Below are 24,305 nucleotides of genomic sequence, written 5' to 3' on the forward strand. Positions count from 1 at the left end.
ACTTATGTCAATTAATGAAAAGCACACATCGGCTTTTTTTTTTTTTTTTTACTCTTTACTCCAGAAACTCTCGTATGTAAATGCTTGCCTTGTTGCCCTGTGTACTGAATGCGCTGCTGTGTTTGTTTATGCTAAAATTAGAAGGAAGTTTTAATCTAATGCAATTGTTGAGGGAGAGAAAAGAAGGGAAGGGTTTCGGGGGTGGCCCAGGGTGAGTGGGTGGGGGGATGTTGAACGGGGGCGGGGGTACAACACGACTATGTGCCGGTCTCGTCGGCTTTCACAGAGTAAAGCGTAAATTTGTGTTGCTAAATATTTTCTGTTTTATTAAGAAAAAAGTTGGGGGTTCGTTCGCGTAACATTTGAGGTTTCATTAGGGCAGTCTTTTCAGTGCTGAGGTTTGGGTCTGTCAACGTGAAAATTTATGGTTGATTAATTTTTTTTCTTGGTGTTGCTAAGGTCAGTCTTTCGAGTTTTTTTAGGTCAGGTTGTTTTTTGGGGGGTGCCAATTGTCGTGTATCTTAAGGTAAGTTTTGAGTTATGTTCAAGTAAACTTGTTATGCTATAATATATTAGGTAAATGTATTGAATTCTGTTAAAGTTGACATTATTGTTCAGTGAATAAGGGAAATGTTTTGAGGTCTACTAACGTTAACATCTTAGTTCTGTTACGACGGAACTTTGGGTTCAGTTCATGTAAACGGTATTGATTATTTTTAAGGCAAACTTTTGAGTTCTGATAGGTTAAATGTTTTTGGGATTTGTTAAGGGAAACCGTTTGAGTTCTGTTGCAGTAAACTTTCTGAGTTATGTTAACATGAACATTGTTGGTTGTGTTAAGGTAAACGTTTTGAGTTTTGTTAAAAATTAATGTTGTGTTCTATTGAGGTAGACTTTTTGCTCTGTAAATTTAAAAGAATTTTCCTGTTTAAAGTAAACGTTTTTGGTTCTAGTAAAGTAAATGTTATGGGTGCTGTTAGTGTGACGCTTAAGTTCAGTAAGGGAAATGTTTGGTGCTTCGTAAAGACTAACATTTTGCGCTGTGTTGAAAAGATCACAAAAGTATATAATATTTACCCAATATTACCTGTATTTCTAAAACTACCCCAACTCTATTGTAAGGACTATTCAAGAAAATATTTAAAGAATTTACCACCTTCCTTGGTTCTTTACCACGCGGTTTGACCACTCCTAGGAACAACAGTTTTGTTCATTTGATGAATTATATTGTGGCGGTAAGTGGACGAGTAAATAATAATAATAATAATAATAATAATAATAATAATAATAATAATAATAATAATAATAATTATTATTATTATTATTATTATTATTATTATTATTATTATTATTATTATTATTATTAGTATTTCCTTTTCCATTTTTACTTCCTCACAGACGTACAGAGTTTATCCTGAAATGCAAATTGATATTCTCAAGAGCCTTCTGCACACTTACGACATATAATTGTCACCGCAGTTTTTCTCGTTCATTATATTTATATCGCATCTGGTTTCTCCTTCAGGAGTGCCCGAGTTCGACCTCGTCCGACCTTCGGAGGGATACCACGGCCTGGTTTCGGAGGATGACACCGTCGTAGAGCTACAGCCTGCCATCCGAGCCACTCCTGACGTCTGCTCCTATAGGATTGTGAACAAGCACCACGGAGAGGCACCTTTTGTGGTAAGTCATTCGTTGTGCGTGTTATTATTATTATTATTATTATTATTATTATTATTATTATTATTATTATTATGGCTGCTTCCACGGCATACAAGCTGCCATTCTTTTCAATGAAGTGTCTCAAATAGGACCTTCTTCTATAATAATAATAATAATAATAATAATAATAATAATAATTAGGGAGGAGACCTTCTCTGAGGGTAGTAGCGTTGAAAATTATGACTGTTTCCACGGCATTTAATTTGTATAGCGCCTTCTCTGTTCGTCTTACAATCTTTTCTTCAGCTACATGCTTATGAATAGAAGATTGTTAGAGGAATAGAGAAGACGCTATACAAATTAAATGCCGTGGAAACGGCCATAATTTTCAACGCTACTACCCTCAGAGCAGGTCCCCTCCCTAATTATTATTATTATTATTATTATTATTATTGTTGTTATTATTATTATTATTATTATTATTATTATTATTATTATTATTATTATTATTATTATTGAAGAAGGTCCTATTTGAGATACTTCATTGAAAAGAATGGCAGCTTGTATGCTGCTGAGTTTATATTGCACCTTCTCATCATGGCGTATAAGTTTCTTCGTCTCAGCAGGTAAATTGTAAAGCAGCTGACCGAAGTTTCGGTAGTCCACACTACCATTGACAAAGGGTGAATGGTACCTGGGGTACCTATTTAGGTCAGCTGCGTTATGATTTAATTACTGAAACAAAGAAACTTATACTCGTATGCCATATTGAGGAGGCACAGTATAAGCTCAGCTCACACAAACTACCACTCTTTTTAATGAATTATTATTATTATTATTATTATTATTATTATTATTATTATTATTATTATTATTATTATTATTATTATTATAGCCATTTTTTTTAACTCAGTATGGACTGTTTATATAGCTATATAGAAATATTTTAATCCAGCATTTGTTACTATTGTAATTATTTCTTTATTTTTATTCCCTTCTGATCCTATGATTTAGGTGCCTATAAATATACCTCATTTATAATTAGATGTCTATAATTATACCTCATTTATAATTAGATGCCTATAATTATACCTCATTTATAAACTGTTAAGCTTCTTTCAGTTGATTGAGAAAATGTAATTCCATTGCCAGGCCTAATAAAATCAGTTCCATTGAAGATTCATTTAATAACGTAAGTCATCAGTATCTTAGGATTCAATTCCTGCTTCGGTTTTCCCAGAGTTGCAAGTTTCCACCGTGTACTTAACGTTTAACATCTTGCCCACAGATCCAGCTCAGAGACCCAGACACCGGCGAAGCAGAGCTGCTGACCAAGAGACCACTGAACTGCGAGAAACGAAAGAACTACAAGTTCGACATCACAGCCGTCTCCTGCTCCGGCATCGAATCTCGCAAGTGAGTGGAAATGGAACCTTTCAGTTGTAGAGTTAATCAGTTTTTCGGTTGATTCATTCAGAGACTTATGAAATTTACTTTTCAGTCGTAAAACGAATCAAGTGAGTGGAAATGGCACCTTTCATTTGTAAAGTTAATCAGTTTTTCGGTTGATTGATTCAGAGACTCTTAAAATTTACTTTTCAGTCGTAAAATTAATCAGTTTTTCAGTTGACTGATTGAAATTTACTTTCCAATCGTAAAATTAATGTTTTTCAGTTGACTGATTCAGAGACTCGTGAAATTTACTTTTCAGTCTTAAAGTTAGTAAGTTTTTCCAGTTGCCTAATGCAGAGGCTCTTGAAATTTACTTTTCAATCGTAAAATTAAGTTTTTCCAGCTGACTGATTCAGAGACTTGAAATTTACTTTTCAATCGTAAAATTAACAAGTGAGTGGAAATGGCACCTTTCAGTTGTAAAGTTAACCAGTTTTATCAGTTGGTTAATTCAGACTTGAAGTTTACTTTTCAGTTGTAAAGTTGATCAGCTTTTCCAGTTGATTAATCCAGAGACTCTTGAAATTTACTTTTCGATCGTAAAAGTAATCAGTTTTTCCAGCTGATTCATTGAGAGACTCCTGAAATTTACTTTACAATAGTAAAATTGGTCAGTTTTTCCAGTTGATTGATTCAGATATTCTTGAAATTTACTTTTCAATCGTTAAGTTAATCAGTTTCTCAGTTGATTAATTCAGAGCTCTTGAAATTTACTTTCCAGTCGTAAAATTAGTAAGTTTTTCAGTTGATTAATTCAGTGATTCTTGAAATTTACTTTTCAGTCGTAAAGTTAATAAGTTTTCCAATTGCTTAATGCAGAGCCTCTTGAATTTTTTTTGTTAGTCATTAAAATAATCAGTTTTTCAGTTGACAAATTAGTATCACTTGTGTAGTGGAAGGCGAATCTTGCAGTTGTAAAGACAGCCAAGTTTTTCACTTGATTAATTCAGACTCGGGAAATTTACTCGTCATCGTCTTGCTTTTGTTGTATATGCTAACAAATTGGTATACTTATTTAGTGGAAATCGAATCTTGCAGTTATAAAGACAGTCAATTTTTTCAGTTGATTAATTCAGAGACTCTTGAAATTTACTTGTTATGGCCTTGCTTTTGTTGCATACGTCAAGAAATGGGCTTCTTGCTTACGCAAACTCAATGTATATGTGAGATTCATTGTTCAGTATAAGTAACCCAGCCTGTAATATGTCGTATAAAATGTCTTTATCTTTTCCCCCACAGTGTCACAGTGCACGTGAAGGTCAGTGATGTGAATGAGTACGCCCCAGTGTTCGTCGAACCTTCCTACGTCGTGGGTGTTGACGAAGGACGCCTCTACGAGGAGATCCTCACCCTTCAGGCTGATGACCAGGACTGCTCACCCAAGTACGGAGACATCTGCCGCTATGAGCTCATCACGAGGGACCAGGTGCGTGATACGATTATTATAGTGAGAAGGTAAAGGGAGAGAGGAAGTCGTATTTGGGACCAGTAAGAGGATTCGTCATACTTTTTTTATAGGAAGAAGTAGATGAAGGAGGAGAGATAGGCAGTCGTACTTGGAACTATAGTAATAGGGTGAAAGAACGATTGGACATGTTTATGAAGATTTAAGGGGATAAGGCTGTTGACAATTATTGAAAGAGGTGCAAAGCTCCATATGAAACTCTTGAGAGAGAGAGAGAGAGAGAGAGAGAGAGAGAGAGAGAGAGAGAGAGAGAGAGAGAGAGAGAGAGAATTGCTGTATGTGGCACATTCTTTTTTGCAAAACACTTGGGAATCGTGAAACTGGTACTCTTAATTTTATCTGCTTTGCATTAGAGTTTTCAGTATCCGAATGAAATACGGAGTGCTATTGGAAAAGTATGGGCCACGTGAAGAGTTGGTGAAAGAGATGCCGTTTTGAAATATGAAAGTTCAAGGAAATAGCTCATTGAAATGACTCAGGAATTAAGTTCATTAATGGGCGGTAACAGATGAAGATTTGCTCTGAATCAACTTTTGTTAATTGCCATCCAGGTTTGATCCTAGTTAACAATATCCTTTTTATTGCAGCCATTCAGCATCGACAGCGAAGGCGTTGTGCGTAACACTGAGCCTCTCGACTATGAGAAATCACACAATCACATACTTTCTGTGGTCGCTTACGACTGCGGGATGAAACGTTCACAGCCAGTCATGGTCACCATAAAAGTCAACCGCGTATGTCATCTTGGATGGAAAGGTTAGTTCCATGGTAACTTTGTACTTTATTCCTTTGTGGCATCTAAATTTGTTTAGCTTTGGAAATGCCAACAGTTCAGAATATTTATATAGTTTCTAGTGTGTCAGACCAGATCCTTAAAGAATTTTTTTTATGGTGGCTGTGGTATGATATATCTTTGTCTCACTGTAGTACTAAAGATGAATAAATAAAAGGCCAGTACGTATGTGTAGTATGATTATTCATATTTCTTCTCAAATGTTTATTCAGGATAGCTCACAATTTATTAACATGAAAAGAAAATCCCAAATTTCTTATGACCTCATTCAACTTCTCATCAGGAATCAGCGAACAGATTGAATACTCTCCCGGATCTGGTCGACAAGAGCTGTTTCCCTCAGCCTCTCTGGAACTCTGTAATGTTCCCTGCCACGTAGAACGCGTCCAGGCTCGCATTGGTCTCACCACAAACCACATTGGCAAGGGATGTGATCGTGACACTTACTCTGTTGCTGCTCAGAGAAAAATGTGTGGTAAGTGGTGGGATAATGAAACCAGTCTTCTGTTGCTGTTTCTCTAAGAGTTATTTTTCCATTTCCCTTACATATGAAGTCCAAGAAGAAAAGTAAATATGCTTAGTAGGGTGGTTTGTTTTACTGAATATTATAAGGCTTTTAACAGGCATTACTAACAGATTTTCATTTGCAAGAGCATAAGGCTTTTATAATGTTACTTTGTTCATGAAGGTTTCATACGCAAGAGCACAAGGCTTTTATAATATAACTTTGTTCATGAAGGTTTAAGTAAGTCACTTTATTAATTAATTACATTCCCTACATCCAGGAGCAAGTTCCTCTAGCATTGAATTGCTTCCTGCCCCTGGTGCTGGAAAAGACTGGACAGCTGGCTTGCACTCTGATGAAGGCCACGAGGGTGACCTCATTTACGAATTTGAAGGAGATTCCTCTGGTGCTGTCATCCCAGAATCAGTCCTTAGTCATAATCTCACCTCCATGTTTACCATCTCCACCTGGATGAAGCACAAGTCTCATCCAAATGCTGATAAGGTAAGTAACTCCTCTGAATATAAGATTAATATTTGGTATTGCTCAAAACTTGTCAGAATGTATTTCGTTTTATATTATATGTATCTTACACACGGTATTATTAAATGCGAACCATTGTTATCTGGTAGTAGCTTGTTAATTGTGAATCTTTTTAAGGTAATTAATTATATAACATTAGTTAAAAGAATGTAATTTATGTGTATTGCATTGATTACCAAGTGTAATTTACAGAAACCTTTATATATATCTTCTCTCCTGTGCACGTTCATTTATTTCAATGTTTTAAGTGTTTGTATGCTATAGGAAAGTTTATTTAGGTGAATAAATCCAGGTATGGGCTTAGAATTTTAAACAGTTTATACAAAATAATTTTCCTATTTAGCATGATGACTTAAATTTTTATCTGTAGTTCAATATATTTTAGCATTGTATTTGGATTTTACAGCATTTCCAGTTTAGTGCAGCACAAGTGATAAAATGATAGGACTGTATCATCTAGAAATAAAGAAATTTAGTATGCAGACTCACCGCTTAGGTCCTATTGGTTGTCTCACAAAGATACTTGCTTTTGCTAAATATTAATCAGTTCGTAAAGCTTATGAAAAACAATTGGGAAGAGACAATAGGGTAGTGCGGTGGTATTGTTTTAGACAATTGGCTGTGAGGGATCATACATCTAAATTATAAAGTTATTCTTAACATTTACTCTATCTTAAAGTATGATGTCTCCAGTTGTGCAAGGTTTGATGATCTTCTCCATCTGTCAGTGTAATGGAAGAACTAATATTTTAAGTCATCATCATTTCTTGATATACTTTCAGCACACCAAGGAACACATTCTCTGCAATGCAGATGACCACAAGATGAACCGCCACCACATGGCCTTGTTCGTGCGCAACTGCCGCCTCATCCTCCTCTTGAGACGTGACTACACTGAAGCCAACCTCAACACCTTCCAGCCTGCTGAATGGAGATGGAAACTTCCTCAGGTAGATGCAATGTTTGTCTTGCCATGCTTTAGCTTTTTACTGTGGAAACTTCATATATAATGTGGTGATAATCAGCTTAGTGGTTTGGTAAGACTATATATTGTTAATGATAATATCTTCCATCTGTAGGTGACATATAAGTCTTTGGTTGTTAGTATTACTAGAGATTTTATATAGATTTTTTCATATATTGTGTTTAAAGAGGTCTAATGAAACTCTGAATCACATTTCTAGATTCTCATTTGAAACCCATAGTATTTATTTTTCAGTCAAAGTTTGAAATGGAAGTATAATGACTTTATTTACAGAAAAAATTTTAAACACTTTTTTCCTCTTTTTACCTGAAGGTTTGTGATAATGAATGGCATCACTATTCCGTTCACGTCAAAATGCCAGAAGTAACTTTGTATGTTGATGGGCACATCTTCAGACCTGAAAATGGAGAATCTCCAGAGGTATGTTATTTTATCATTTTAGTCTTTCATATTTTGTTTGTTGAAATTATCTTGTTAAGCACTGGTAACCTGGAAGCTTTTTTGAGTAGTGTAAAAGAAGAGATCATTCAAGCATATTTAGTACTCATTCATCCTAATCAGTTGTTGTTATTATTATTATTATTATTATTATTATTATTATTATTATTATTATTATTATTATTATTATTCATAAAATTCTCATAATAGCATGAATCATTACAATGAAGACATCCAAAATGGTGTCAGTGTAGATATATATTAAAAATATATACAGCAGGTGCTTGAAGCTCGCATTGCATATATATTTAAGTGTATATCTACAGTTACACCATTGTGAGTTTATTATTATTATTATTATTATTATTATTATTATTATTATTATTATTATTATTATTATTATTATTATTATTATTATTATTATTATTTCTGTAATTTCAGGTCATCGATGACTGGCCTCTTCACCCAACCCGTGGAATCAACACAACTATGACTGTTGGAGCTTGTTGGCAAGGTAAAAATTTTTCTATTGTGAGCTTAGAATACCTAGTACCGTACATCATTGATTGATTGGTTATTTCCAATTTTTATGATCAAACTGACTGTAAAAAGTAAATGTTCGTATTGAAAGTTTCATCATTATCTTTATAATTTATCAACTTGAAATTCTTGAAAGACTAACTCTAGCATATCAGCTTTAACAACTAAATCATTTACAAGTTTTGGACAATAATTTATTGGTTAACATTAAAGAACAGAAATTTCCCAGAAGGGTTGTTAATGATAATCATTTTTATTGCGACAGGCTCAGAAAGCACAATGAAGCATGGGCTCACTGGGTACCTTGCTGGCTTGTCCGTGTTAGTTGGTGGCCTGGAGTCTCCACGTGTCCTCTCTTGCCTTACTCGCTGCCAGGAGGCCCTTGATACTCCAGCTATGGAACTCCTGCAACCAAGCATGGAGCTGCTCACAAACAATGGTGAGTCTAGTGGAAGATTCCCTGATGTTGAAGAAGTAGACCATATTACTGTAGTTTTGTTACAAATAGGCATCTTTTAACTTACGGTTGAACAATAGTCATCATCTATATTTTGCAATGCTTTTTAATGTTACCTTGGACATAATTCTTGCTATATTTTCTCTTGATAATGACCCTGACCACAGCATTTAGTAATGGTAAACATACAGCAGTTAGTGTCAGCTTACATTGTTACTACACCATTACAAAGTCTATTGTTGAAGTGCATGAGTAGAATAATGAAACGAGTACATTCAAAGAAAATGTGCTTAACATAGACACTATAAGTTTCACTAGTCACTGAAACACCTTTCACCTTTCTTAATGCCGGAAAGCAATAGTTTTTAAAAAGAAACAATTAGGAGTTTAGTAACAATTTTAATAACCTTTATTTTGCTCCGCTCTTTCAGAGATGACTCAGATCACAATTGAAGGTAACAATGTCACAAATTTGGAAACACTGATTCGTCGAGTTGCCTATGTGAATGGCCGAGACTTCCCAACCCCTGGACGCCGCCCAGTTTCTGTCATCACTAACATCTTGTAAGGATTTTACTTGTTGGGTTTTGTATTTGATCTTGATTTTGACTAGAGTAACTGTTTTTCAAAGAATTTTCTTTTTGGGTTTTGCCTTTGATCTTGATTTTGGTTGGGGTAACTGTTTTTCAAAGAATTTTCTTTTTGGGTTTTGCATTTGATCTTGATTTTGATTAGAAATGATGTTAATATTATACAAGGTCACAGCACATTTTAGAGACTGGTAAGATAAGCAACCATTAGCAAATATAATGAAGTTATTGACCAAATCTGTATAATCTATTGTTTTCTTGCTACAGGTGTGACTCTGGAAAGGCTCTAAAAGTTGCCACAGCTCAGAGCTTTGTTGTCGTGATGCAACCACACCAGCCCAGCATTGAGCTGAATGGCACAACAAACTTTGCTGAAGAATACGAAAGTTTCAGACAGGGTCTTCGAGTCTTCCCTGACATTGGAGTCTACCTCTCGGCAGCAGCAGAGGAAGCAACAGCACCTACTCCTGGTGGCCAGTTGGATGAATGTGTGGTATCAGTGTACCCACCCCTTAACCCTGATCACGAAACACTGGTCCTTCCTGACAATCTCATCGCTGAACTGGGTTTGGCAGCATCTGTCACAAGGCAAGGAGCTACCATCTCTGGAGCTCACACCACCCACCACTATCAGTCTATTCTCCGCCAGATTCACTATGCTAACCGAAAACCTGCATACTACTTGAACAGAGCATTCAAGCTCTCTTGCAGTGAACTTGGAGGAAGATTCACCAGCAATGAATATGTTCAGACTGTAAGTTTGTTTTGTTCTCTCTCTCTCTCTCTCTCTCTCTCTGTTCCTCATAGAAATTGTCATGTAGCCTTTAAGAAAGTATGTATCTAACTATATGTACTTCACAATATTTTGCAAGCCTGCTTATAATTCATTACTGAAAATCTGTCAAAAAGCAGTAAGTAAAGGAAAAAATTACTGTAACTTGGGATTACAACATTACACATGTTAAACACTAAGTATAATTAAGTATAAATTTGTGAGTTTTTAGTATTTCATTGAAATCTAAAATTCCTCCGCACAGGTAACGGTTATCCATCCTCAGCTCAGCGTCGATAAAGGAATTGGTGTGATTGGTGGCCCACTTGGTGCCGCTGCTGTGCACAGTGATGAACATCAGCACCAGTCCACCCTGAATGAGCCTGCTGAAGTGCAAGTTGCCCATCACAACCCACCTCCAATTCCAGCACATGCTAAACTTTCTGGCCACCATGTAGAGCTCAAACCAGCCCACACTGTAAATGATGTGTACTTCACCTCTAATGTTATGGAAGGAGTGGCAGTCAACAGTGCAGGTAATGAATGAATCAATATGCTTGAATTGCATATAACTTGAGCACTCTCCATAAGCTGTAATGCTCACTGGAGCTATATTAGTTGCTGTAGTAAATGCAGTAAAGTTTATCAGCTTCATTGTGTATTCATTAGAAAGACATTTTAATACAGCTGCAGTATTATAGTAAAGCTCCCAGGTAAACTTTTTCAAGTAATGTGCATTACAGTATTCAGAGTGTGGTGGTTGTGTGTATATAATCACAGATTTTATCTCTTCTTATTCCAGTATATATGAAATAAAACTATAAAAGTACCTGGTGGAAATTACAAAATATTTTTTGTTATAATGCATATATGAATTTTAGTCCAACACTTCAACAAGTTAATAGTTTTAAACTACTGCTTGCCAAGAGCATACTTTTTGTAAACTGACTTATGTTCAAAATTCCAGTTACTCCTAGATTTGCACTTTTTTACTTTAGCAAATTGTCTATTGTAGCTTCCTTCATGAAGAGCCAAATTCATTTCAATTGACTTTAATAAAATTCATATGTTTGTATGTGCTGAAAAGACATGCAGTGGAGAATTCAAACCCTTCATTCCTGAAATCAAGAATTGGCTAGGGGTTTAATCATGTAGGTCTTGTTAAATTTAAAGAGAGTGCCTGAGTTTAACAACCCTTTTTAGGCGCACTTGTCAATTTCAGACTTCAGTGCTGGAAAAAATTAACCTTAAGCTATTAGTCAGAGAAGCAGGGTAAAGAAGAGAATTAGAAATTAAGTTTTTTAACTTTGTCCTTTTTTCTTATGGTATTTGGAATTGCAGTTTTTGAGCATTCCTAACTTTTAATTTTTTTATCCAAGCACTGTGTGACAAATCACTACAGCCAGAATAATATACACCTAGTAATATTTTCAAAAGGGAAAATTTATATGTGTGTTTCATTGTATTGTTAGATCCTCTGTGCAGTAGAAGACCCCTTATTAACTGACATTTGTTAGTATATGGACACCGATCTCATGTGTGCAGGGTAATAATGATTACTGCCTGTTGTTCTGCAGCCCTCAGTATTCAGTTTTTTTTTTCTGCCCAACTACTGTAATCTATCCTTGAGTGTTTTAGTGCACAGACTTCTGTAGAAATAACAGATATCCAGTTAAATTTTGGATGATCAAGATGAACACTAACGAAGATTAATATAAGCTTATGATATTGTCATATATTGTAGCTTTATATGCATAATGTTTTTATTTAACAGAATAAGAGACAGTACTGTTTTTAGCTATACAGCAATATTAGTTAACACTGATACCCTGCCTCACTTACGGCCAACAGACATGTATGGGGGCAGCAGGACACAGGCTGCTGTTCTTGCCGCGGGTGAGATTTTGCTTGAAATCGAACGCCACAAGCATCTCTTTAGGAGTAACACTGTAAAGTGAAGGAATGAATCCAAGAGTGATTTTCAGGATTGTGAAATATTCAGTGTTTCACTAATTATAATCCAGCAATAATGCAGAATCTTGGAAAGAAGAATTTAAGTACCATACATGACTGGTTTTATGAAATTGAACCCTTGGATTCTCCTTTATCATTATTAATTTGCACAAGAATCCCAGATGATTCTCTACTTATGCACTAATAAACACTGTATACAATGCTCAGCATTGGATCATTTCTCTTGCACTGTAAAATGCACATAGTTTTCACTAGAATCTACAACATAGAAACATCAGAGAAAAGAGAATGCATTAGTCAGCACAGTTACAAAATATAAGCTTATTAGAAGGACATTTATCTTCACATAAAAAGTTTCCTAATAGGCTAGTGACTGTGCAGAAGTTACTTTGTATTAAGGAAGATGTTCCTCTCGTATGAGCTTGCAAGTGAACTAGAAAATCATTTGCTTTGCTACTGATTTCTTTTGATATACTGAGAAAGATTACAGTGACATATTGGAACTGGAAACTATACAGTACAGACATTGCTATTCTTCTGTTTGTAGATTATAACAAGATTGTCATAATTTAGTACTGTATTAAAAGGTAGAGCTGGCTCATAATTGTACGGATTACCTAAGTCAATTTTCAGACCGTTCATTAAAGATTCTACTTGTGGTTTAACTTGGCACCAGAATATTGTTATTTGCAATGACAGGAGTTTCCATTGTAATATTGTATATCTCTGCTAGTAAATTACAGAGAAAAGGTACATTAGTTAAGAAACCTCACAGTTTACAGAAAGCTTACTGTGGTGAAATAGACCAGTACTCTAAACATCTAACTCTGTTTGATGCGAGATTTTAATTTTTTAGGAATAATGTATACCATTTTACAGTATAGATGCACAATGGAATAGGTCTCAATATACATACTGGTATACAATTTAGAATAAAGTATTCAATGTTCAAAAGTAACCACAGAATCAAAATTAATATTAACCTAAATGTCCCTTGAGGTGTGATTATTAATAGTTTACTTGGGAATTTCAGGCAATAATTCCAAGCAGATTTAGGGCAGGTATTTGAATGATTTCAACAGTATTAAAGAATAATAGTTTGACAAGAAATTGTGTAGTTTGTGGAATCTAACAAGTATACTAACTGGATATTAGCTGGAAAAAGTTCATCTTTGAAGTTTTCTCACTTTGTAAAGATCTCTGAAAGTGTAAGTGCATTTGTTTTGTTAACCCTGTACTGTATACTGATTCGTTGTCAATCTTCAGGTCATGCAGTCACCATCATCATTGTCGTATGCGTTGGATTCCTTGTCTTTATGGTCGTTTTGGGAGTGATTCGCGTCCGTGCCGCACACACACGCCACACTCATGAAGATGTTGCAGATGCCGAAATGGCTTGGGATGACTCTTCACTGAACATCACTGTCAACCCAATGGAGGTGAGAGATTTCAATTACTACACTTTGAAGAAGTTTAATTTTTTCTTTTTATTGTGATATTCCGTTAATGGAAATTAGAGAAAAAAACATAGTCACAGATGAATTATCTTATTGAATATGACCATTTTTCCAGCTTTAAACAGGAATGGCGGAACTTTGTAGAACTTGTTTTGTATGCTTTGATGGCTCTTACAATAGCTATGTTAGGCACACACACTCTTATGATAAAACTGCACAGCAATGACAAATCATTATTTATCTGGCACCCTGATATTGGAGCACTTGGATATTGGAGCACTTGTGACATACCAAAATCAGTAATAAGCATCAGTGGATCAGATACTATTAGATTCCTTTTGATTTGTTTTAGAAATGCTCTTCTCTTTCATCAAGAAACATCACATCGTACTCATAACTGCTGCCACTGCTGATGCAGTAAGAGTGAATATGATTCGCAGGATCTTATCTTTAAAAATTTGTTCAACAGCAACAACTCGAACTTGCTGAGACTCAGCGTCTCAGGGAAGACGATGATGACGACGATGACTCCTCTGATGATGGGAATAATTACAGCGATGATCTGGACTCTTCGGATGAAGACGAAGGGAAACCGAAAGAGTTGGAGTGGGATGATTCAAATCTCAAAATTTAAGTTTATTACATTACCTTATAAGTTAAGAAGATCCTCCTCCGGGACACAGTGGACTGTTTCTTATAGGGATTAAATGACTAGACTCTCCATATTTACACAAATTAGGTTTAATAACAACTGTACTTTTCTATAGACTCACAAGATGTAATAGTTGCTTAGCAGACTGATGATCACTCTTAACAAGTTGGTTTCTTCTCAACTAACCCAAACTTTCTTGGAGGAGAGTCTAAACATTTTGCTTTTTATGAAACCAGTCTTCATCCTGAAGCTGAAGCAGCAGCAGCAGCAGCAGCAGCATCACAGACAAACGGAAAATTCTCTCGAGATGTTTGCCGTTAAGTCGCCAGTTTTGTACAGGGTCCATCTTAGTGTCTCAGAGAATGTGGAGTTAATATATCACTAAGGTACTATATTATCCCCAGTTCTGTAAAAAATAAATAAATAAATATTTGATTACATGTCATATCATACAAGTGACACAGTCACTCAGATGTCTACCTTCTGTCATGGAATTGGACTATTCAAACACCTCCCAACTGTTTATGAGATAAAAATACAATTGCTTGGATTTGGAAAGATCATATACATATATAATATAAATATACATAAATATATACTCTGTATTACTATTAAGGCAAAAGTGATAATTCAGGTAAATTACTTCACACTAAAAAGCAAGATTTTATATTTAGGTGTTTCTGACTGATTCCTAAAATGGTACTCTGGAGGCTGTTGTACTAATAAGTACTGTAAATGAGACTAGTCTCATTTCATTGTTTGGAAGAATAGAATTTCCTTAAGTTGGATCATAAAGAAGGGATATTAGAAGAGAGGCAATAGAGAATTGTTATCCACATTAGTCCAATGTTTGAAGGGTTTGGAGGCAGCTTCAGGCTGCCTTTTCTGAACACCAGGTAGCACTGCACGGAATGTTTAGACATGTTTTAACATATCTTGACCTGCCTGTTATTTGGTATCATTACTTTGTAGAATAATAAATATAGAAAAATATAATGTATGTATTTAGTAGTCCACTGTAGTCCAGAATAAAATGTTTAGTCACAAGCTATGTGAAAATTACAATAATTTTGCTAAGAAAAAACAGATTAATCTAAGGTGCCGGAATGTGGGTGACAGGTAAATGAACAAAGTGTTGTAAGTGTGATATATTGACTGTCAAGCCACAAAAACCTCAACTGGCATCCGACACAGGGATAGTTCTCCTATATTGTTCTGTAAGAGGAAATGAAGGAATGAGAGCCTTCAGAATTTGTCCATAGAGAGCCTGTAGTTACATATTGTCACAAAATATGGCAGTCTAGGATCCCAAGATGTACGGTATTATTATTATTATAATTGACTGTAGTAATATTTTGTCTAATACTGTATGTATATTTTTGTGTGAAAGATCCTATTTATTCTGTGAAGGCCTTAGTACTTATGGAAGGAAGAGCTATTGACTTTATTGCTATTGCGGCATTGATGGTACACGTGTCTGTAGACCTCAGGGTACCTCAGCCAATCTGGGAGACCTGTCGCTGTGTTAAACACATATGCACAGACTCTCTTCTCTGATTGACATTTTAGCTTCCTGCACATCTCACCACTTAGGATTGTTCTGCTGAATCTTTCCACTCAAAGCTATCACAGTAACTTCAACATATCAGAAGTCATAACTCTTAGGTTTCTTTTGATAGTCTTTCGTTTTTAAGGAGAACACTCAAATGTGCAATACTGCAACTTTTGGGTCTCCAGTTTTGCATTTAGGTCAATATGAGAGGACAGTCTGTGTTAGATCTTTTATAAATCAGTTAGGAAAAGAAATCCTTTCCAATTTAACTTCAGTTGATTGACTTCTAACATTGGCTCATTCTCACAGTGGAAGACAAGTTTTCCTGATTCATATTTTGATTATATGATTGTATAAATCAGTGTTTTAGCTGTAAATTTAAAATAGCTTCTTGTCTGACAGTGTGAGGGGAGCAATAATTAGGTTCTTTTGTGGTTGGTATATATATACATATACATATATATATCGGAATAATGACATAGTTGGCCTACTCTTAGGAAAGGTAGAACATACCTTCACACTTAACAAGTCATTTTGTCAAATTTCATAATTGCTAGATCATTTGATGTCAATTGTTAATCATTCAGATTATTTTGAGGAACTATTGTTAAGGTATGTTAGCTGAAGCACTTTGGGAAGGCCTTCTATATTTTGTAAATTCACTTATGTACAATGATTCCCATCGTATACCTTTCCTACGTCGCTTCTCAATTGTACTGTAATCCTGACGTTCATATGGCAGCATATATTTGCCAGGATATCTCCAAGCTGTTAGGTAATAACAATCAAAAGATTATCCTACATGTAAATGTGGAGAGACAACAGGTGACTGACAGAGCATCCCTTAGGTTCTGAGTGCAGCATTTCCTACTTAAAACCTAGAAATGCTTCTTGCAGAAATTCTAGGAGACTCTTGTCATTCATCACCCATAACAGTTTGAAACATCCAGTACAGCATGTGTTATTTTGCAAGTTACAAATTTTTTTATAAAAAACACAAAAGTTTAAATATCTTCCTCACTGTTCAAAATTCTCTCTGATTTTTTAGTTCAGTCCTTGGGGGCATGGTGTTTACTATCTAATACCTGTACCTGTGTTCACTTATTCAAGATTTGCACATGTTGCAGTGGCTGTTTAACTTGTTATTTCCTTTATAAAATTAGTGTTCAGAGTGTTGATGTAAAAAAAAATGTAAGTATGGATAATCTGAAAGAAGTCAGTAATTGACCTGTAACATTCCGTTGTAGATGATGACAGCTTTTTTGTTGTTCTCAGCCATAGATTTAAAGGACCAGGTTTTTGTTTTAAAAGCGGCACGCATCCCTCCCTTTGAAAACCAAAATTCTTACTAATTGCTTCAGGTAGAATTCTAGAGCAGCATGCAGCCATTGCCTGACAAGAGAAAAAGTAAACTCACAATTTCCTTAACAGCTCTCTGTGCTTCATTGCCTTGTTGCTTTGTTTTAATTTACAAGTGTCCAGTAATGCTTCTTTCAGCATAAACAGTTTTGTTAGAACCTCATAAATATAAATCATGATAGTTTTATTTTGATACCTTTCTGCTGGGAATTTTGTAATGCAGCCATTTGTAAAAGGAAAGCTCTGCACCAGTGACACTAATCTGCCATACAGAAGTTGCACTTTGTCCAAAAACAGTTCCAGTTCATTTCAGATAATGAGTGCAAATAAAGAGTCAAAGAACCCATTCCCCATTCTCTGGCAACATATCAGTCCTTAAAAGTAAGCCTTATGTTTTAATGTATTAATAATATACTTCAAAACTTAGTTTATAAAACAATTTACAGTTTAATTGTACTTCAAGTACAGTACAGGGTACCTTTTTCATTGGTGCTGTATATCCGGAAAGTTATAAGATTCAGTTGGATGCAATAATGCAAAAGATTCCTTTTTATTCAAAAGTCATGATTTCCTTTCAAAAGATTCATTGATAGGTTTAGGTGCCGCTGGTGGTCAACATTATGTACACAGGGTTGGGATGGCGCTGGCCGCTGGGTGTAGGCAGTCTGCACAAAACCCCTGGCTTCTGTAATCCGTCATCAATAAACACCTACACCCACTATGTGTTGTTTTATTTTACCCCATTAATTTTTGGTGTCATATTTTGGCGTGATGTTCCTCGTAGCTTTATGGAGATGTCAGCTTGCTGGCCTAGTTCAGCATGTTGTATTCCTAATAATGAAAGATATTCTGTTCAGGAAGTTAAGTGAAACAAGTCACACCATATGTGAAGTATGCTGTAAACAATATGCTTGGTCGCAGACCTTTGAAGAATTTCCGATGCATTTGAAAACCTTGATGGATTCTGTGAAAAATACCCTAGTCGAAAAAAGAACAATAGTGGATAACAATACCGTTTGAAGAAACAAGAAAGTGAAAGTGTGAGAATGATAGCAAATGAGATAGGAAAATAAAAAAAAATTATTTTATCAATTATTTTTATTTTGTTTTATTGCAGGACAGCAGCACACAATAATGCTAAGAGAAAGCTACATAAAATTGAGAATTTTTAGACAAAATTGTTTATTGTTCAAGAGGCATTGGTGATTCTGTAATGTCGTAAATAGCATATTTCTAATTCGTCTTCTTCGCTTAAATTTGGTATCTGCTGTTCTGTTGAAAAATGTCAGCAAAACATGCTCCATCTTTGCTGTCCATGAAATACAACCGGCAGTCGTTTCCCAGTGAGACTTGTTAGTAATTGGTTGTGTTGTTGAAATATAAACTTGTGAGGGCACCTACAAGAAGAGGCAATCGAAGACCGGTCGCCGGTAGTCCGCTGTCAGTGTTTCATACATTCCGTCTATTGACCTCGCCCAAGTTCCAACATCAAATTCCCCACCACCACGACTTCATGATGTTTCTTATTCTTATAAAACATGCTTTGCTGATCGAATAACGATGTGAGCGCTTTTAAAATATCTGTATTTGAAAGAAAAAATATTTAAAACTCCCATAAATCTAATGGTAGTAAGGGAAAACGAGTCACGAATAGGGAGAAATGCAAACCCGACTTTAAGATCCTTTGATTACTCCTTGACGGACGACGATTTTGACATCACGGACCAAGGATCCTTGAGTTACAGGATGTAATATTATAGTATCCAGACAGATATCAACCGAGTTGAGTTGTTCAGTTGACTATCTTGTAGGATGTTACATTGATCTTGATTTTTGTTCATTAACTGCACATTGAGAGCAATGGTTAACTACCAGACGTGATCAAGGTTTAACTGTACAACCTCATCAGTGCTCTCAATAGGAAGAAGGAAGGGAAGGAGAACCCAGATTATCCAGGTGGTGGTGAGTTGGAACTCGGCCTTCCTTACCACTAGATCTAGCCTAGTGTAAGCATTTGTAATGTTTTATTGTGAGTAATATCTTTCTTTCAAAGGAATGGTTATGCTTTTGTTAATAGAAGATTACATTTATTTTTTTTTTAAGTATAGGCCACCGGGTATTTTTTACCTTTCTCCAAGACATTCTTGGCCTAGTTTGCTTGAAAATTATTTGACCGAGGTGTTTTGATTTTTATACAATTTTTTGGCATTTATGGTGGTAATTGATATTACAACAGCTGTTCTCATATCTTAGGAAATGTCCTGAATTCACTGTCACCCTAATGTTGAAAATCAGCCATTGGTCTCATATGTATTTCAGATTGTGGTTTAATTGATAAAATATAAAAAGTAAATAATAAAAATACAAAAACCTAATGAATTTTAAAACGCGTAAAATTTGACTTAATTTATTTTGAATTTTAATATACCCTTTTAGTGAGTATATATGGAAACATGAGAATAAATGTTTGTGTGAGTGTGTACCAGTATGAGAGCATATGCCTTTGTGCAGTTTTTAATTTAGTTTTCATTCATTCATTACCATACCGAGTGACCTATATGGTCCCAGCGCTAGGCTTCTAGCGTAGACCTGTCATTTCATCCAAATTCTTCGGGCCAGCCCCATGAGAACTGATAGTCAGCTCAGTGGTCTGGTTAAACTTTTTTAATAATTAATAATTCAGATTCAGGTTTGGTTAGGTTAAGTTGAGGTGAAGTGGGGTTGGGTTGGTTAGGTTAGTCTAGTTCATGGTTAGGTTAAGCAATAGCCTACAGTATTGAGTAGGGTTATTGGAATAAGGTTAGGTTTTACCTTTTAACAGTTACTTGTGGTAAACAACTTCAGGGCCCCCAGCAGTCAGCATAGAGTTTGTATGGCAAACTTGAGAGTATTCAGTGTCAGTAAAAAGTATTATTGTAATACATTCAACTGCTCTGTAAACATATGACAATGCTAGTGTAGGTTTGTAAATTTTTTATTTTTTAATAGTTTTTCTCTCATACTGAATATAATTATGATAGCCTACTGTTTACATTTTCTCAAACAATTAAACGAAATACCTTGATTATTGCTGACAGTATTTAGTATTGTTTAGTTATATTATTTTCAATTTTGTTTATATACTTATCCAATTGTCTATTCTTTAATTATGCAAATGAAAGAAGTTTCTTATATTACAAGGAATGGTTTTTCAGGCTTTTTAAAATAAAATATGTTAATCTTACATGATTTTAATTAGAGAATATCGGTAGAGTACAATTTATTTCAAATGAAGATTATAGATACTTTTAAGATAAGGATTGCTCACGACATGATACTAGTTAAAGGGGCACATTGCATTTATTGCACTTGCAGTAATATCTGGGTATCCTTCAGCCATACCACAATGAAGCACCAATTCCCGTCCAATCACCGCCCCATTCAATTCTGTCGAGCAGAGAGCATTGATAGGACTTATGTGGACATCTAGAAAGGCAAGAACCCACGTACAGTTGACCCCCACTATTCGCAGACTCACCTGTTTGTGGATTTTTCTGTGGAACCTACCCATGTTATTTATGGAAACATCTTTTCACAGATTTTTTAATGCAGCAGTATTCTGTATTTTCATATTTTCGTGACTAAATACTGTACTGTACCTACAGTACATATACATTTACAGTACTAATTTTCAAATATTAAGTTTAATAAGATTAAATTATAGTATTAAATAATAAAAATAATAATTTCTCTCTCTCTCTCTCTCTCCCTCTCACTGAGATGAGAGAATTTTTATGCATATGTAATATGTATCTGTAAGAGGTGCAAAAGAAACGAGCGGGTAAAAGTTACTGCTGGTTTATTACAGATTCAGGCAGTTTATATAGCGGCCGACTGGCGCCGAACAGTGGAAGACAATGACATTGAGTGTGACCTGAGGTCAAAAACAATTAACAATAATATACAGCGAACAAGTACAATTTACAATACAAAAACATACAGAACTCCAATATGGATACAGTCTTGATGCCTGCGAATAAAGAAACATACGATACATAATTTGTGACAGTTGAACAAATACATATAAAGTTTAAATGGTAGAAAATGCGTGACCTGGCACGTTAGCCGTAACGAATTGTGTGCAAAGAAAGTGGGAAGTCACCAAAGAAAACTTGCTCAGCGGAGACTTAATTAATGACGCCTCCGAAGCACTCCGCTGACGTCGATGTGGTGACTTTACAAATACCCTCCCCCCCAAGACGTGGGACACGTCTGACTAATCTGTGTAGGCTATCTGCTGGGAAGCTGAAGGGTGCCACGGCTTCTTGAGGACAACGGAGGGGCGGCCTGCGCGTGAGGCTGCTGGGCTGCTGGTGCGGGCGGGCCCTTCCTGGAACGGCCCCATGCCTGCCATTTGCGGGGGCCTGGGTGTTGGGAAGGGTGGCTGGGCGGGGGATGCGCTGCGGTGACGTCGGTGCTCTCCTCCAGGAAGGCGGGCTTTAATTGGTCTACTGAAACCCAATCGTTCCTCCTGGGGAGTGCCAGCAGGAACGCCTTGCTGTTCCGCTCCAGCACGCTGAAGGGGCCCCTGTAGGGCCTGGTCAGTGGCGGGCGGACGGCGTCAACCCTGATGAAGACGTGGGTGGCGGATGACAGTTCTGGTGGTGTGAAGGTGGCCGACCTGCCAGTGTACGTGCGCTTGCAAGGGGCGAACTTGCCGACCACATCGCGGAGCCTCTGCAGTGATGGGATGTGGCGATCTTCTGTCACAAGTTCGCCCGGGACCACGAGGGACTCTCCGTAGGTTTTTTCGGCTGCAGACAGGGTGCCATCGGCTCTGGGGGCGGTTCTCAAACCGAGGAGGACCCACAGCAACTGATGTTTCCAGTCTTCGGCGGTGCAGCGGGCCATGAGGGACGCCTTCAGGGATCTGTGGAACCGCTCGACCAGGCCATTGGCCGCCGGGTTGTACGCCGTGGTGGTGTGATGCGTGGTCCCCAGCAGCTGAGCCAGGGCGGACCATAATTCAGACAGGAAGGCAGGCCCCCTGTCGGTTGTGATGTGGTCCGGGACACCGAAGCGGCTGACCCAACTGGAAAGCAGGGCCTCGGCGCACGCGCTGGCGGTGGCTTCTTGCATAGGTGTGGCTTTGGGCCACCTTGTCGAGCGGTCTACCACCATCAGGAGGTATCTGGACCCGCCTGATGGGGGAAGGGGCCCGACGACGTCGACATGAATGTGGCCGAAGCGGCGCTCTGGCTGCAGGAACTCGCCTTTTTCCCAGTCTTGTCCGAAAGCTTTGGAGCGAGGTGGGAGGGTATAACCTGTCAAATATGTCAAATATCTTGACATATTGAACATGAAGGGTAGAAAGTGTTGCCCACTCTCTCTCTCTCTCTCTCTCTCTCTCTCTCTCTCTCTCTCTCTCTCTCTCTCCAAAGGTGAGAGATGAATAGATAGATAGAAATGGAGAGTGGTTGATAGAAATATACATAATATATATTGTACTGTATTATTGACATAATTGTTTAACTGATGTAAGTAACTCAGTTCCTCTCTCTCTCTCTCTCTCTCTCTCCTGTTGGCTGGAAGGGTTAGAGGTACATACATATATATATTTTTAAGGGTAAAATGTTCAAGATGACTTTGTAATTATATAATATCAAAGATTAATACTATAGTAATAGGATAATAGTCTAAGGTATATTTGATGTAAGATGATACTATAGGTATACTGTACATTTGGTATTTGAACTTTCAAGATAGGCAGTTATAAGTGTTTTTAGACAGGGTTTTAAGTATTCGCGGATTTTAGCTAGTTACGGGTGGTTGTGGTACATATCCCCCCATGAATACAGGGGGTCAACTTAGTGTTTTAGCTTGATCATCTGGTAATGGCCAACAGACCTTACTGTAGTAATGGCCAACAGACCTTACAGTAGTAACGGCTAACGGACCTTACCATAGTAACAGGCAATCGACCGTAGTAATGACCAACAGACCTTACCGTACTAACGGCCAATGGTCCTTGCCCTACTATCTACATACAAGCGAACGGGATTGTCGTGCCAACTTTTATGTCCTTCATAACAAAAGTTAATGGGGTCTTATTCACCGGTGGTAGTCAGCATCCGTTTTCAGTAAAAGTCCACATCACTGAACGAATGTCCAACACATTCGAACAGGTGGATCATTCTTCCAGACGGTTTCCAACATACTTTATGGCCTTCATCGGTCATTTTCATCATAGTACCCAACGTCCATTTCAGTAACACAGCTGAACAAATGAATTCGTTCTATCAGACCCCCACGGGATCTATTGCATGAATTGACGGTCTTTTACTTGTGTTCAGCCAGAGACTTCGACATTTTACAGGTAGGAAGGAATCTGTTTCACTGTTTACATTCGAACCTTGACACTTGATTGCTCTTAGACTAATATTAATCTTCAACTCCCTGAGCCAAGGTAGTTACAGTTTGCTAGCATGGGTTTCTTTGGATTCCTACTTGTTTTCGACTACAGGTTGGTTTCATTTACATTAAAGTTCTGTAGACCCATACCATCCTATGCTTCCAAAATAGGAATCAATCAGTACTGACCTTGCAAGGTTTTTTCCTTGTGCGATATGAATTATTTTCCAGCTCCGTATATCTGTGGATCAGGCCTACTCCTTGGTACAACAGCCTCAGTGTCCTCTTCTGCAACACCCTTCTTAGCACAAGGATGAAGCCTGATTCTTGAAGGTGGAAAGAGGGGTCCTGGTCTTTGACAAGGTCTCCCAATTCCTTCCCATCCTCTCTGAGAGGTGAGAGGACTTAGCCTAATGGCCTCCTCTGCAATACTCTTCTTAGCACAAGGATGAAGCCTGATTCTTGAAGATGGAAAGAGGGGTCCCAGAAAGGGCAAACTTCAAGGCTGGCCAATTTAAGAAAAAAAACACATCACTGGAAAGAGGAAGATAATGCAAATGCACAAGATGTAAGAAAAAAATTCTAAACATTTTTCTCTACCTTCCACGGGAAGCTGAAAGTGACTATTTACAACCCTGTGTGGTGCCTCTTGTACAAAACACTCGTAAATTTTACCAAGTTATACATGTTTTTTCTAATAATTTATTTTATTTTATTTT

The 24,305-nt window shown here is 36.8% G+C and overlaps 2 protein-coding genes across 2 annotated transcripts in view; both read left to right on the forward strand.

Annotated features, from left to right (window-relative positions):
• The window catches only part of LOC136852241 (calsyntenin-1-like), a 7,674-nt gene extending 2,583 nt beyond the window's left edge, over positions 1-5,091 (forward strand). Inside the window, exons 2-5 of the mRNA XM_067126691.1 lie at positions 1,526-1,683; positions 2,951-3,078; positions 4,354-4,540; positions 5,059-5,091. Of these exons, the coding sequence (XP_066982792.1) occupies positions 1,526-1,683; positions 2,951-3,078; positions 4,354-4,540; positions 5,059-5,091 (506 nt within the window). The remainder of the gene's footprint in view (positions 1-1,525; positions 1,684-2,950; positions 3,079-4,353; positions 4,541-5,058) is intronic.
• LOC136852632 (calsyntenin-1-like) lies at positions 1,502-17,915 on the forward strand. The gene is made up of 15 exons (XM_067127563.1): positions 1,502-1,683; positions 2,951-3,078; positions 4,354-4,540; positions 5,167-5,335; positions 5,656-5,847; positions 6,158-6,381; positions 7,203-7,370; positions 7,718-7,825; positions 8,285-8,357; positions 8,649-8,822; positions 9,272-9,404; positions 9,698-10,184; positions 10,468-10,738; positions 13,443-13,615; positions 14,103-17,915. The coding sequence occupies exons 4-15, from the start codon at positions 5,269-5,271 to the stop codon at positions 14,265-14,267; spliced, it is 2,235 nt and encodes a 744-aa protein (XP_066983664.1). The 5' UTR covers positions 1,502-1,683; positions 2,951-3,078; positions 4,354-4,540; positions 5,167-5,268; the 3' UTR covers positions 14,268-17,915.
• Positions 17,916-24,305: the final 6,390 nt, after the last annotated feature.

The sequence above is a fragment of the Macrobrachium rosenbergii genome, chromosome 25, assembly GCF_040412425.1.
Source record: "Macrobrachium rosenbergii isolate ZJJX-2024 chromosome 25, ASM4041242v1, whole genome shotgun sequence".
Taxonomy (NCBI): domain Eukaryota; kingdom Metazoa; phylum Arthropoda; class Malacostraca; order Decapoda; family Palaemonidae; genus Macrobrachium; species Macrobrachium rosenbergii.